The following is a 15,847-nucleotide window of genomic DNA, read 5'->3' as shown; positions in this document are numbered from 1 at the left end:
AAAAAAAAAAAAAAAAAAAAAAAAAAGCACTTTATTTTGAAGTACAGTGAATTTACATCACAGTTTTCATTTCAAAGAGCCGTTTCTTGCTGTAGATTGAGCAAGCAGCAAACTAGCTAAACGACATGGCCAAATGCAAGTATGATGCTGAATGTATTAAAGTGTGGACCTTGAATTAATGACTAAGGAGAGATCTGGACCCCATGGCTGAACCAGTTCGGAACCATTGCGACCCATTCAATCACTGATACGTGTTGTGTACATACAAAACCCAGGAAAGGGAAAAGAAATGTGACACAGGGAAGCCAAATCAAAATAATTTATTTTTGGTGACATTTCATACAGTTCTAGGATTGTGTCTCAAACACTTGGTTGATCCATTACTATACTTCCTTTTTGCCACCCCAACCCAAATTAACAGAAAATAACCCAAACAGATGAGGGGGGGGGGGGGGGTCCTGTAGGTATTTGCAAGCCTGTCAACATCAACCATATGCTTCTAAAATGATTCACATTACTCATGAGTAAGATTCTTTTTAAAAACAAGTTAGTGCATTTATTTAATTATACTAAATCACTAGCTGCTCATACTCATTAATGAAAAAGAAATAACAGCCCCAGTGATTGGTTACTCGTTTTACTGCATTATTAAACCCAAAGTCAATGCATCAAGTATTTTTCGCTCAGCTGACATGTCCAACAGTATATAAATGTCATATGCGTGATTTTATTTTGCCAATGCGATTTCACACAACTTTGGGGAAACCAGCCTACCAAGATTGGGAGAAAAGCGTTGTGCATCAGAATTAAAATAAATAAAATTTAAAAAGCAATACATACAGTGAGTCAAACTTCAAATTCTAAGTCAATCATTTGTTTTTCAAAATTAAAAAAAGAAAGAAAAAAAACAAAGGAAAAAAACAAAAACAAAAAAAAAACAAAACAAAACAGCAAACTCACCCTAAAAGCACAAAACAATCTGGTGGATACCTGCTGTCAAAAGCCTCCCTCTGTAAATTCAGTACTATTACAATTACATTCTCCCACACACATTTTCTAGTGAAGGGTTATCACAATATAGCATAGGCAACTACACCTCTACAGCTTCTTCAAAATCCAGTTTCACTGGGCCAAAAGTTTCCCCAAGACTACATTATTTTAGCAGACCTCGTCAATAAAAATCAAAACTTTATCCTAGCACACTATGATCGTAGGCAGCTGGCACATAGCACGTGAAAATATTCCAATTTTCTTTATACCCACGACTTGGCTGCCAAACATCATGTAGCTATCATCCTCAGCTAACAGCACTGCTCAGTCTATTTTTGACACTATGCCATTGTTAAGAACAATTCACAGATATAAGCTTAACCTGGATATCCTGTGATGATGTAGAAAAGCCAAACCTCACCTAAACCACCAGGCGCACTGAACAGTCAAATCTCATCATTAACCTAGTCTTTTATTCTCTCTGGAAAACATCACCCTACTACCAAAAAACATACATGTAAACAGAGAACCTGACTGATTATCAACATGACAAATGTTCTGAATCCATCAGAGTGGGTCGACCCCATAAAAACGGTTCAGATAGATGGAGATAAAACTTAACATGAAAAACTTTGGACCAGGCTAGCAGGTTCACCGTGGCTAACAGGCCAGTGAGCACCCCAAAGTGGATTTCGGCTTCAAACAAAACCACACATCTGACTGCGGCGTACATCGACAGTTTCTGATATCCGACTGATACAATTTAAGCCAATTATGAACCAGGATCAAAATACCACCATAGAACACATTTCATTAATATACATTAGAAGACCACACTGTCCAGTTCCAGGACAATGATTCAGAGTCTCTGATGTAAAAATCATCCATTTCATTACATCAGTGCAACAGCACACTGTAGCACTTCAATCATGTTGCTTAACAATCAATGCATACACAGACATCAGTCAACCCTTCAGTCATACTTGCAAACCTAAGCACACAAGAAAAAAACAACTGATGTCTCATTGCGTGTTAGTGATATCTTTGTATATGTACATGACATATATGCATGTTCTTTTCTTCTTAGTGCATATTGTTCTTGCAGACATCTATTCTTTAAAATAAAAAAAAAAAAAAAAAAAAAAAAGGTAGAGGCCGTTTACGCGGCCCAGCATCCCACCTCTCCCTAGTTGAGCATAAATGAGACGGCCTCCAGGTAAATCGCACTTAAATTCTTTTAAGCATAATGCTGGAGGCCAAAACATGATTTTTGTTTCCTTTTCGAATCACTCAAAGTTCTTCAGGTGTCATTTTGCCCATTAGTCCTGGATGTCCCGGTCTTATTGTCATTTTAAAAGCTTTTCTGTGGACAAGTTCCAGGGGGGGAAAGGTGGCTACCATAATGTTGTTGCTTTTATGTTATTCATTTTTATATAATTATATATATCCATGTATATATTCATACATCTTTTTTCTATTAATATCAAGTTTTTACTTTGGCGATACTGGTGGGATATTCTGCTCTTTGCCAGTGTGCCTGTAGCCTCCCTGGGGGGAGCTGCGTCGGGCCGGAGGTGGGCGCCTCTGGTCCCGAAATTTGAGGCCCCCGGTGCCTCTGGGGCCGTTGCTGCGGTAGTAGCCTTGAGAGTCACGTTCACGTGGTGGTCGGCTCTCCTTGCATTCCCATCCCCCCTCCCTGTCGTGGCCTTTCTCTTGCTTGTCTCCAGGACCACTGCTGGAGCCCGGATCCTCGGCCTTGTTCACGCGCAGCTCGCGTAAAGGCTGGCCCGTCGTGGTGCCTGTGGAAGCTGGGGCAGGGGCCGCAGGTGGAGGGTCCTTGGGTGGCCGTTGGCAGACCTCAGCATAGCTGAGCTTGCGAGGCTCCTGAACCAAAGCAGGGAACAAGCACAATTTCAAAAGAGATGTAACACAGCCATTTATACATTTCATGATTTCCCTCATCAAACCCTCAGATCTCATAATCTGAACGCTCATCGGGGTAGGAGTGAACATCCTGGACATTTGGTGGGAAAGGCCAGAGAGAGATAAAAGACAGAGACATTGAAGACGAGTGACAGGTAGAGAGGAGGGAGAGAACCAAAGCCAGTCAGTCCACTACCTCACTTCCCTCTATGCGCAAAAGATCTCATCATCGGGTACTATGTTCAGGTGGAGGCTGTTGGTACAAAGAACCACATTCTCACCTGTGCAGGGGTGGGTATAGTGGCTGTAGCAGTGGTCGGCGTGCTCGGTGTCGCTGGCGTGGAGGCAGCAGAGGACTGAGGCCTGGAGCTAGGCACGGGCTGCGTGGTGGGGGGCGGGTTTACGGTGGTTTGAACAGGTGTGCGTGGAGCCACTTTTGGAGCGGGAGGCTCTGCCCGTTCAACCCTCTTCTCCTGACGGGTAACACTGTCAAAACAAGTTTCAGACATTCAGGTTACCATTTTGAACATTTTAATGCAGGGGTTTGAAACTCAGTGTGTTAACACTGAATGTGAAGCGAGTGTTTTGCACAGTGAGATTACACACAAAGTCCATGCAAAGATGAGAATAGACACAAACTCGCATAACTCAAATTGCTGTGATACTGTGTTGCAAAAGCCTATGAGTGTTGAGATCTAGCTGAAATCCTCTTGAGTTTACTGCGGATTAGAAACGGAGGACAAACTTATTGTCGTCGTTTTTGTGCACACGGAGCTCTACGACTCAACGTCAGTACTGCACAGACAGAACAAAAAAAAGGATAGGACTTGGAGGTTAGTGAGTGAGCCATAGGACTACATTTTAAGGTCTCAATATGTTTTTGTCACTTGTGTAAGCCATTTTGTTGAGTTACTTCTCGGCAAAATGCCCTGAGTAATTTGAAATTGGTCTTTTATTATGAAAGGTAAGGAGTGAAAGGAGTCAAGCTGTAATGCGATGCAGTGACAGTATGAGAAGTAATAGAGTGTCGCCATCTTGGTTCATGCTGGGACAGACTATGGAGCCTCCATGTTCACATCACTTGATTCACGCTATCTGTTGTACTAAACTACAAACCAAGTTAGCTATTAGCTGCCTTCACTTATTAGTTAGCACATCTTTAAAGGCAAATATTTGTCATTTGTGGATACTTCAAAAAAAAAAAAAAAAATACTCTAGCGACCGTATTTGCATGAGTAATGCAAGGCAAAAATTCACTTAGTATGTGAACACAGTGTAAGTGCCAATTATTCTGAATTAAGATGTAATGATCCAAGACAGTCATACCCAGGGGCTGAGGGTCCAAGTGGTTGTGAAGCAGATTTCGCTGCTGCCAGGGCAGGACTCGAGACGGCCACAGTCTCCTCTGCGACTGGTGGTTGGCCTGAAGCTGGACTCACAGTGGCTTCTTTATTGGCTTGTTCTGTCTGTAAAAAGGAAGAAGGCATTCACATTATACCTCTGATTTCCCCATCAGTGCAGTGTATCCATCAGATTTACAAACTGTTACAGTCTTTATTCCTTCTTACCTTGTCCCTGTACAAACCGCGTACAACATCTGACATCCGGTTTTCTAGTACTGGCTCTCCCTGTGTGCTGACTACGCAGCCAGGAAGAGGTGGGAAATTGGTAGCTGCCAAGTCAAACTTGGGTGGAGGCACCTTGACCTCTGCTAGCGGTACAGGCCTCTGAAAGAGGAAATTGAAAAGGGGCCAACAAACAAAGATGATGAGATGGTTTACACTTTTAAACCATAGACGTTTGAGGGCAACATAAAAATTGCAATTTACCGCAATTCGTTCATCTTCTCGCCTCCTCCGTGTCCCTCTGTAGGTTGTGCTCCGTCTGAAAAGCAAATAAATAATTTGTCAACAGCAACCCAACACTCAAGCGTCACAGATCAAGGCACAGCCGATGACCAGCAGCCATTATAGTCAGGCGAAACAGGTTTACCTTCCACGTCCAGCCATGCCGCTGTCATCACTGGGGTCCAAAGACGAGGAAGAGGAGGAGAGATGTGAATACGCTGAGCTCAGGTCGGAGGCCGTCTGGACTGGGTTAGTGGTAGTGGTGGGGACTGTGGGAACAACAGGAGCAGGAGGCTGCGGGCTGCGTAGTCCAGTCAGACTCTCCAAGGGGACGGGAGTTATAGACGCTGAGGTCACCTCGCTTGTCCTCACCTGGGGCTTCACATGGTTTCTGTCACACAGGGGAAAAGGTCAAGATGAGTAAAGTCAATATTAGGTTGAAAATACTCTCAAGACATACTGGTAACCAGTGTTTCCTGTAGAGCTTTTTGTTTAGGGGAATAATTTTGCCCGCAGGTCTTTAAGGGTAAACTTCAGGAGATGTTACACTGACCATACTGGTGGTTTTGACATGCCAAGTCTACATGAAAACAAGTGTGCTGGCATGACTACGCATCAGTGTGGACTTAAATGACGGCAGATTCAGGCAGACACGTTGGTCTCTGATGATTAGCTTTGGAAAATCGAATCCCCCCCCCCCCCCCCGGAAACCAGTTAAAGTGGTCACGATGTCAAAGTGAAGGCATAAACCGACAATTCTGTCTGATGTCAGGCAACACAAATGTGCCAGTGCCATTAATATCTTTATGCTTTGTAAAATGTTTAGCGGCCATCACAGTAATGCAAATCTAATCTAATGTGCTCTGACATGTTAAACCACCGTATGGTCCTATGAGCAGAGCTTGTGCTTGGACATTAATGCCGTTACATACAGAGAACTGCACTGTAATCACAGTGGTTACGTAATGGCAATTGGAACAGACAGCAACAAGCCTTTATAAAAAACACTATCAACAATTTTCAGATAATTGAGGCTGAAGCGGAGAATTGAGTTCAAAGGAAACACTTGTGTTCACCATTTGCTGGAGGAATAAGACAGCATGCTGTGTCCTCGGGGTAAGACATGCGGGGGGCGGGGGGAATTTGTGCTCATGATTGACTGAAGCTGTACAGACTTTGATGTTAACATACTGTATGTTTGGACACTGCAGCCAATGAAGGAGCTGAGAACGCCCATGTTAGACCCAGACAGTACACTAACACTTAAATGCAGCACGCTAACACTTTGAGACAGATACTGTTCTGTCAAAGGCCGAGCAGCATGATTCACATGGACTGATCTTGTCGTGAGTGTGTGACCCTCAGATCTCATAATCTGAACGCTCATCGGGACGGGAGTGAAGCTCCTGGCTTTGGAAGGGAAGGACAGAGAGAAAAAAGGAAAGGAGAAGGAGAAGATGGAGAGGAGAAAGAGAGAACAAAGCCCGTCACTCCACTCCTCAGTTTCCCTCTATGCGCATCTTGATCTCATCATGGGGTCGGACTTTAGAAGAGTCCAGTGCGATACTTCTTTGTGAAGCTGCTTTTTCACAACATAAACAAACTCGCAAAGATGTCATCTCTTTGCGAAAGATTTAAAGCATACGAATTTAAGCTTGACAGCTTCCTGACCTAGACTCAACTCCAGACTGTCATTTCTTTGTTATAGCATATAACACACAACATGTAATAATACACAGACAGAGAAAGCAGCAGTACTACCAATATAAAAAACAAAACAAAACATAAAATGGGTGGTTAGTTGAGATGTAGAGAAACTGTTACATGTAATAATGTCAATGCAGAGACGACATTTTGGAGCCAAGGAGGCCATAACTGGAACAAGCCAGTTGCTCAGAATCAGATAGCAACTGCTGCCATTTAGTAGGCAAGCCTACATTTATCAAATGACATGACAAACCCAGGATGTCCAATACCTGGCGACAAACATTTACACACTGATGAGAAGGATCATGGCCATAAAAGTCTGACTGGCAGAAGGCAGTGGCCCCGTTATGGATTTAGTCATTTGGCTGTTGCAGTATGATAAGAGATGAGGGTAGCGATGAAGCTTATTATAGCAGTATAGCAGTGGTACCTGAAGGCATTTATTACATTCTTTCTTGAATAGAGGGGGACACTGTGGGGACAGTAAGAAGACAGGGAGGGAATACAATTCCCTGGTGAGGTCACATTATCTTTGAGACAAAATCAAACTGCAGATGATCTGATGTTTACAGTTTAACATCATGCAAACAATGACACAAGTGGTAAAATATGTCAATTAGAATATGTTTACGCAAATACCAGACTTAGATTTAAAGGTCCAGTGTGTAGGATTTAGAGGAACATATTGGCAGGAATGGAATAAAAAGTATATTTTCTTTTGGCGTATAATCACCTGAAAATAGGAATCATTATGTTTCCTTTACCTTAGAATAGCCGTTTATATCTACATAGGGAGCAGGTCCCTGACAAATCTTACACACTGTTCCTTCAAGTCAAAACTAGAAAAAACTCAAACCAACAAATAGCATCTGGGAAAAGAAATCCTTACCGGTTTCTGTTGAATGGGCGTGTGATATTAAGAGAACTGGAGCCAGTTTTGTAGTGTCCTGCAGAGCCAAATCCATTCACAAAGCTACTGTTGGGAAACGGTGCCTGCACAAGGAAAAGTAAGACATTATTTACAAATCCTCTTTCATGTGGTATATAAGTACAATTTGTCAAATAATTTACTTCAGTTGCTGCCACAAGGATCTGAAAACACATCTAATGTAGATCCAAAACTGTTCACAAGACTCATCATGCAAAATATCATGTGTTTGTGTATTGACGATTTAAATTGCAAGAAAGGAAAAAATTAATCTGAATTTACTAAATGCATCTCTCTTCAGGAGGTCAGGAAAAATATGGCACAGACTAACAACAACAATGCAGTTTTTTGGGTGATAAAAGACTTGTCAAATGCCTTAATGTAGGTAGTAGTAGGTATACTATGCAGGGCTTTCCTTTAAAAAAAAAAAAAAAAAAAAAGAATGTACAGAGTCACACAGAAGTAATCCCTCTCAATCATCACTTATGACCCACTGGAAGTGTGGAGGTGTATTTTTCTGCCAAGACTCTGCCCTCTGCCTGTATTTTCTGTGCTCAGGTTGGGTACTCCCATGGTGCTCAGGTGAGGTCGGGCTTTTTAAAAAAGGTAGCGACCAGGTGCCAGACTACAAGCAGCAGACATACAAGAGACATAGCGCAGGAAAAAAAATGCAAATATAGCGAGGCAAAGCACCAAATAAGAGTTAAATCTAGGGTTACCTTTTATTACTTTTTACTTTAACTACACAATCCTACATGGTAAACCTTTACAGGACCATGGAGAATTAAAAAAAAGACATCTCATGTGAGTGGCCATGATTTATGCCAGATTTGGCAATTTCCATCTGCAGTCCCTGGGCACATATACACGCAACAGTCAGACACTAAAAACATTCATTTCCATGCAACACCATTACAGTCTCTTATACAGACAAACCTACAAGCTCACAACATAAAAAACACCGGCACATTCATCCAGTGCAACTACAAAATTACCATTCATTCCAATTAAAAACCTGAATCGCGGTCAAATTGATGTCGACGTGACTGCTTGCTCAATATGTATTTTTTGCACCATGGGAAAAAGAATGAAAGTCTGTGCAAGTTTTAAACTCAGCTGGAAGCATATTCCAGTGTTTGATGGATGGAAATGAGAAAGCAGATTGTGCAAAGGCAGTCTGCCGCAGTGGGTTGTTTAAACCTGAGTTTAAAGCAGGTCGAGAGGTTCTGTTCATTTGTTCAGAGCCGAGCTGAAAAAAGCTCCAGTGCTGGTGTTGAATTGTAGATTATCGTCAATACCAACAGGACTTCTCAAAACAGAATGAGATTTTCACAAGTGAGGAGGCTGTATTAGGACAGTGTGTTACAGTGATGGTGATTTAATGATTTCTTTGCTTTTAAGGTTTATAATTTGTGTCACATTTTGCAAATTTAATGCTGATTACACAAAATGAACACATAGAGTGAGTGTCTTCCCCTGAGAAGCGTGAAGGGTGAGTTCCAGAGTAGGTTTGTGTTTATGTGTCTAATAGCAGTGTGAGTGCGTCTCACCAGAGGAGTTTCAAAATACGGTGTGGGCGAAGGCGTCCAGGTGGGAGGTACAATGCCGTAGACTGGGTACTGCTGCTGAGGGTAGACGTGCTGCATGTAGAGCGGAGAGCTGTACTGGGACTGGCTCTGGGACTGCTGAGCATACAGGCTGCTGTCCATGCTACGGTAGCCATTCTTCGCAAAGAATGTGTTGATGGCCTTTATCCTGGCCTGTCGGCACGGAAAAACAAGGAAAGAGCACAGAGTGAAATAACTAAAAACAACCTCACAAACGGGCCTTTCCGAAATGACAAGGGAGTTTTAATGTAACTCACCATGATGGGTTTTCCCTGAAATGTTTTTACTTCCTCTCTTAAATACTTGTATGCCTATGGGAGCACAAGAGAGAATGAAAAGGCAATTCAAGACAGCACTCAAACTGGCAGTGTGAAAATGACTGCAATTTGACTGCATTACCTGTTGGGCGTCTGTGTCTGATTGGAATGTGATGTACCAGTTGTTGTTGTGTGCAAACTCAACACTTATCACCTTTGGACAGTTGTCATTTTTGAATAGTGACTCAACTTCCTGTGAATTAGACACAAACAATCATCTCTCACTTTACTCACAGGTAAACATCAGCTGTGCAGTATTTACTGCCAAGTGTCTGCACGAGTTAGCATTACCTCGACAGGTGTGGTTTCAGGGACCTCCCTCAGGATGATAATGCACCGCTTGTGATTAGGACGTACTTTCTCCCCTTTCTCATCCACTTGTACCATAGGAGAGGCTGAGGGGAATTCAAGGTATTTAAAATCAAACACATTACAGATTCAAGCAGCTTGTTTTAACATACAACCATCTTAAACTCTCCACTTACATCTCAGCACATCCAGGATGAGGTCTATGTCAGTGGTGAGGACCTTGATGCCCTCCATGCTGGCTATAGTCCAAATAGGGACAAACTGGTCACTGTCCATCTGGGACATCAGGTACAGATCCTTTGAGAGGTTTTCTCTGAAAACACAAAAACAACAAATCCATATAGATTAGTCCTCTCTTTACTTGGGAAATAACTAAGTCCACTTCTCAAATTCTGCAGCATAAAAAGGTGATTTGAGTGCTCGTGTCTTACCTGGAGAAATAAAACTCCAGCTCCTTCTTCAGAGACTCTCGAAGATTCTCAGAGGAGATCGGAGATTGTTCTTCAGTTTTGGAATCCACTGAGAACCAAACACAAAATGTCAGTGATGATACAACACAACTGCTTATGAACTCCACTATCATGGTGATTGTAGTGTGTTAATTATATGTTTGTCACTGTCAGGACTGTCTCCAGATCAGGCTTTTCAGAGCAGAAACAGATCCATTACAACAATGGCTGTGACGTCATCTCAACCACAAATTCCCTTTCACTCAATCTAAAGAAATACACTGAGCCTGACTGCACAATGCAGGTTGTCCCATTACCTTTTAATAAGCAGTGATATACTAATTATGTGAGCACAATTTGCTCATAATTACACCTGTGAAAACAGCTTGGGCTCTGAATCGCACTCATTTTCTTTCTACTTTCAGAACATACTGTAACTGCCCTCAAAGTTCGTACTGTTGCATGGACTATGCATACAATTGGGACATACTACTTTTAACATTTCCCCTTGAACTTTGACCGCAGTTTATTGCAAGTTGGAAGTCAATAATTCCGAGTTGGAATTCCCGACTTCTGGTCTAAATGTGTCACAGTGCACCTGCACGGGAATGCATGGATGCCTGCAGCAAACGGATGTTTGTATGTCAAGTCCCTGAGCTTTACAAGCATCTACAGAGGACCCACATCAATTACAGCACTGCCATTAGCCAAGAGAAACTGCATCTATAATAAGTCAGCTGTCTTCCCCATGTGTGCTCATTAAGATTAAGTACAACAGCTCAAAATCGTGTCGACTGGTGCAGAGCGAAATAGTGTGAACCACCACAGCCAATAGCAAAAAGTTGTGTGGATTTGTTTTGTGTGGACAGAGATATGCTACCAAATATTTCTATCAAGCACAAGTCAGCTGAATGGAAACAGCAGCTAATACATCACAGAAGGTTTCACAACACAAACACCACATAAAACACTAAATGGGTTCGTTTATGTCGACGAACTCGGGCTAGGTGGATCTCCCATGGGTTTCTGACTCGGAATTCTGACTTTAATGACTGTTCTATTACACTTCTGTTGTCAGAGGTAGTATTTTCCTGTGTACTGAGTACAATGGATTGCAGGCATATATCCATCGCAGTCTGTAGTGTGAGCTGTCACCCGTCTCTGACTCAGTCGATGTGACGCATGTTCCGCGACGCCGAGGATAGTGGGTCCGAATAGCCACAAAAGCATGCTTGCATACTGCAAAATGCGGCCAAATGCAGGACATCCTGGTATTTTTCACATACTAAAAGTAACCTTTTAGGCAAAGGGTCAAACAAGGGTTAATAGTATGTTAATCATCCCTGAGTCAAACACATGATTTATATTTGAACATGGTAAATGAAGTACAAATAACTGTATTGGTTAGGTGTGGCCCAGTAGTCTGTGTTCCAAGTTTCACCTGGCTGACAAGACAAATATCCCGTTGGGGACGATAAAGTTAATTGAACTATGTGGCATGAGGAGGCAGCAGTCTGCAGGTTTTCATTCATTTCAGCCAAAGACTACCCGCTGAAATCATCTGCTGAGGTGATTGGTTGGTATGAAAACCTACAGAGTGATACAGGTCAATGTGCTGCAGTGAAAAGCATATCTGTGAGGCAATACTTGCACAACAGTATTGTAGTGGGAACTGTTTATGATGTTAGACAACACAGTTTCACATCCTATCTAGAGACTAAAATTTATTGAACACAATGAGAGAGTTAGCTGCAGTCACAGTTGGTGTGTGGAGACGACTGCATGTGATGTGACGTGACTGACCTGAGGTCCCTGTGGTGGACTCAGCGGGGGAAAAGCCCAACTCTGGAGGGTCCATTCCATTTACTGCTATCTCAGCTGTTGCTGTGGAGCTGCTGTCATCCAGGGCCGTGAATCCCACAGGGTACTGCTTGCACCCAGCAGATGAAGGCTCAGAATAACCTGTGAACAAGGTAAAGAGTTCAGAACCAGCAGATTTTTCCAGGGCTTCTTCACCTTGTCCATACATCTCCCAAGGTTTTGCTAGTACTGTGTGTAATTTAATACATAGATGTGTGTTGTTGGCAAAAAGGTAAAAACAAAAAAACTACACAGCTAGCCATTTAGTTTACACTTGAGAACAAATGTAAAGAGTCAGTGTTTGTATCATTACACAGGATGTCACTGTCCAAAGAGAATGCTGTTTTCACACTATAATGCTCTGTATGAGAAAAAACAAGCATGAGTTTAAATATGGGATATTTAATTGGGCTGATGTATGTGCGTCTCACCCTCACTGATGTCTGAGGGGGGCCAATGAGGGCTGTTGGTAACAGCCTCGCTGGGGGCCACAGGCATCTCCTGCCACACCTTGGCATTTGGGTTCAAACCGGCGCCCTTAGAGGTGACCTTCAAAGCACAAACAGCAGGATCAGGCAAGTTCAACTCTTATCAACATTAAAAGCAGAGAGATGTTTGCATTTGAGCATATTCAAACATTTTACACACACACACACACAAAATAGAGACAAGTATTAAATTGGACTGCTGCATTTTGAAAGACTATACTTTCTGTATTCAGGCAGATTTGTAATTATGTGAATGATATGTTTTATCTGCAATTGAGACCTACACAATGATGTACATCATGTATTTAATATTCTCGCTGATTCACCCCAGATTTGCTGTCTCATCTCTGACTGGCATCACACTCATTCCCAGACTACTGTTAAAAAATGATCTGTTCAAGACGTTTTAAACACACTACAGCACATGGCATGTTTTGCACCTATCCTGTCAAGCTACTAACACTCATTTATCAACACAAACACATTGAGTTGCTTTTTATATCCAACATTGAGCACTCAGCAGCAAACATCTTCAGTGCACTACGAAACCTAACAGACTGTTAAATGTAGGAAAACTAAAGTCATAAAGGTGGAAATCTGAGGGGAACATGATAACGTGATGTAATTATGAAAATAGACATGGAGAATATAAATGTAACAATACATAAAACACTAGTTGCCCAATGACACCATTATGCTTCACAAAACACTTAACACTCGATAAAATACAAGACAATGATAGAATTAAAACAATTGACGGACCAATTTGTTTGTCAGAAACTGAAATTAAACTTTACCTTTTGTTGTTTGCACAAACATTACAGCAGTACTGTTTGTGCAAAGGCACCTCTGCTATCACAAATGCATCAACATTCAGACAAAACACAAAACGGGAACAACAACCAAACTTTGCATTTTTATACAAGGGGAAAAGCATGGTCTCTAATAATGTGGTTCAAGACTGAGACCCAACCATCACTACACCTGCTGAGTTCACTAATTACTCTAACCTTATATTGAGGGGCCACTAACTAAAATCACCTGCTGCAATCTAAGGATGGCAGGAACACCTGCATACCATTGGGCCTCAATGGCATCTAATTGGAAACCAGAGAAGTGCAATGAAATGTGCCACAAAGCGCCCCATGATCCCCTGCAGACAAAGGAGGCTATTAACCTGTTAACCTCGAGAAGGAGAACCATTATAAAAGCCTCTAGTAACCACAAAGTCTGTGTGGTAAATGCTGATAAAAAACAACAAGCATGATGTCAGCAGTACTTTGTGTTACTTTAACCAACATACTTGTGTGTCTGATGCACATTAACGAAGGATTAGATGTGACACTCCATATCAAAAGGGCTCTGGGGGTGAAACCCTGACCCTGCAAAGATCTGTGGCCAAGAATAGATCACATACTGTACCCATTAAGATATGATATGAACCTGACATGAACCAATGGTGGATTGCTCTTTAATCCAAAGAGGAATGGATGACAACTGTACACGAACTCTGAAACGCCAGTAACTGTCAAATTTTCCAGCTTCTTCTTTTGACACTGTCACTTGCCACCTGCAAATACATCCTCCCTCTTTTTAGCTAAAGCACCCGGCCTGACGAGTGCAGCTGACGGTCACAATATCACTCAAGACACTTCTCTCCTCCAAGTAGACAAGAATGGCTGTGCCACACGTTTAGGCCTCAGTGTCGTTAAAAAGGAGCACTAACATTTATGTGCCGTGCAACTTGACACATGGTTACAATGCATGCTTCTGTGTTACAGGCCGTGGTGAGCCAAGTAATGTCAGCTGACTGCGCTGCGCAGCACAGGCCAGGTATTTGCAACGCATGTCACTGCGCTAGCTCCGTTAGCTACCAGCACGATTAGCTAACAGATAACGATGGTGAAGGAACGTTTACCCTTCGGCCAGTAATCTAACGTTAGGCATCGATTACCTACACATCGAAAACAACTCAATCAGTACTTATATGCTCCCAATACCACTGCCGTCATTCTTAGTTCCAGCTGTGTCATAACTTAACTTATAGGCTAATGATTACTCAGCAAACTACTTAATGAGCTTGCTTGTTACAGCAGCTAAGCTAACGTTAGCTAGCTACCTACGAGAGCTGCAGTGGAGAGCAGGCTAACGATAAGTGTGTAAAATCACCTGCCTGTACTGGCTGCAAGTTACTAGTCGTCCAAGTGCCGCTGTGTCTGAGACTGTTTTCGCTTGATACTCGATAACACCTTGCGATTAAACCCTGTCAGACAGCGATTACGCAAATAGCAGCAAAGTCAAAGCCAAGCTGAAACTTAGTAGCTTAAAATATGTCTTGGTTGCGTTAATTTTAGCTGTTGCTTCATGAACATCGCTGGTCGCGCAGAGGGGGAGGGGGGGGGGGCGTACAGTGCTAACAGGTCTCCAATGAGCAGCATCGCTTAGCCAGCTAGCTCGCTAGCTAACTAAAGAAGGCCTCACTCACCATGCCGCCTGACCCTCCCTCGCTCCCCAGCGGAGCCTCGTCCTTCCCACCGGTCTTCGGTCCGGGATCAGCCTCCTCCTGCAGCAGCGGCGGCTCTACGCTCTGATCTGAACTCATCAGCCGCTCCTGACTCACTTCCACCCCGTCGCGTTCTCCCGGCCCCCGCCTGCCACCACCTCCTCTTTCCGAAATAGCGGCTGGGTTCAGCAGTCGGTCTGGTTCTCTCCTGTTTGACTGGATTGGCCAGCAGCACACTGAAACTAGCTTACTAGCTAGCTAGCCGGCTAGCACGTATGCTACAGACTAAAGCTAGCGACCTAGCGTGCTATGAATCAACGAAGCGGGCTAACGCCAGCTAGCTCAATGAATCAAACTTGCACGCTGAGATACTAATGGTATAAGCGATGCCAAACCATGACTCTTCTTAGACCACAGTCCCCGCTGGCGGCTCGTCAAATATTACACCACACACCGGGTTCGTGAGGCGCATTCCTAACCGGGCGACCGGAGCGGACACTGGGGACACGCACCCTTCCTCAGCGCAGGCACACAGTCCGCCGACGTCCCGGCTGCCACCGCGAGCACTCGGTGACCTCTGCACAAACCATTTCCATTTCCTTTTCCGGATTCACACTGTAGTTTTCTACAGTAATTTTTGGTGTAATGAAGTCCTTGTTCTATTATTTATTTACCGTGGAGTACAGTGTACGTATGCAGGCTTTCCACGTGTTTTGTTGTTCTGTTTAAAATTATAAAAAATTACTCCCATCTTTATTTTTTTCTGAACTGGAAATTTAAACAGAAATTCAAGCCAGCCTGAGAGAAGATCTCAAACGCAAAATTATATTTAATTTTCTGATTTCAAAACATATTTGTACAGTATGTCTGTAAGAAGCAAAATGATTTAAATATACAGCTCCAAACATGGACTTTTTCC

The 15,847-nt window shown here is 42.9% G+C and overlaps 1 protein-coding gene across 3 annotated transcripts; it reads right to left on the bottom strand.

The window, feature by feature from the left end:
* Positions 1-305: 305 nt before the first annotated feature.
* LOC125891482 (la-related protein 4) lies at positions 306-15,474 on the bottom strand. 3 transcript variants are annotated; one of them, XM_049580811.1, is made up of 17 exons: positions 14,911-15,474; positions 12,369-12,486; positions 11,881-12,039; positions 10,060-10,147; positions 9,805-9,941; positions 9,611-9,714; positions 9,402-9,512; positions 9,260-9,313; positions 8,946-9,155; positions 7,357-7,460; positions 6,898-6,939; positions 4,906-5,151; positions 4,743-4,797; positions 4,482-4,640; positions 4,240-4,379; positions 3,195-3,399; positions 306-2,874 (listed from the first exon to the last, which is right to left on the bottom strand). In XM_049580811.1, exons 1-17 carry the CDS (start codon positions 15,025-15,027, stop codon positions 2,482-2,484), a joined length of 2,442 nt encoding a protein of 813 aa, XP_049436768.1. In that variant the 5' UTR covers positions 15,028-15,474; the 3' UTR covers positions 306-2,481. The 3 variants fall into 3 exon arrangements, with proteins under 3 accessions (XP_049436768.1, XP_049436771.1, XP_049436769.1); XM_049580814.1 differs by lacking the exon at positions 14,911-15,474 and adding an exon at positions 13,223-13,690; XM_049580812.1 differs by lacking the exon at positions 6,898-6,939.
* Positions 15,475-15,847: the final 373 nt, after the last annotated feature.

Source organism: Epinephelus fuscoguttatus, linkage group LG7 (assembly GCF_011397635.1).
Source record: "Epinephelus fuscoguttatus linkage group LG7, E.fuscoguttatus.final_Chr_v1".
In the NCBI taxonomy this organism is placed as follows: Eukaryota; Metazoa; Chordata; class Actinopteri; order Perciformes; family Serranidae; genus Epinephelus; species Epinephelus fuscoguttatus.
The sequence above is the reverse complement of the archived record's forward strand: the minus strand, read 5'-3'. Positions and strand labels throughout refer to the sequence as shown.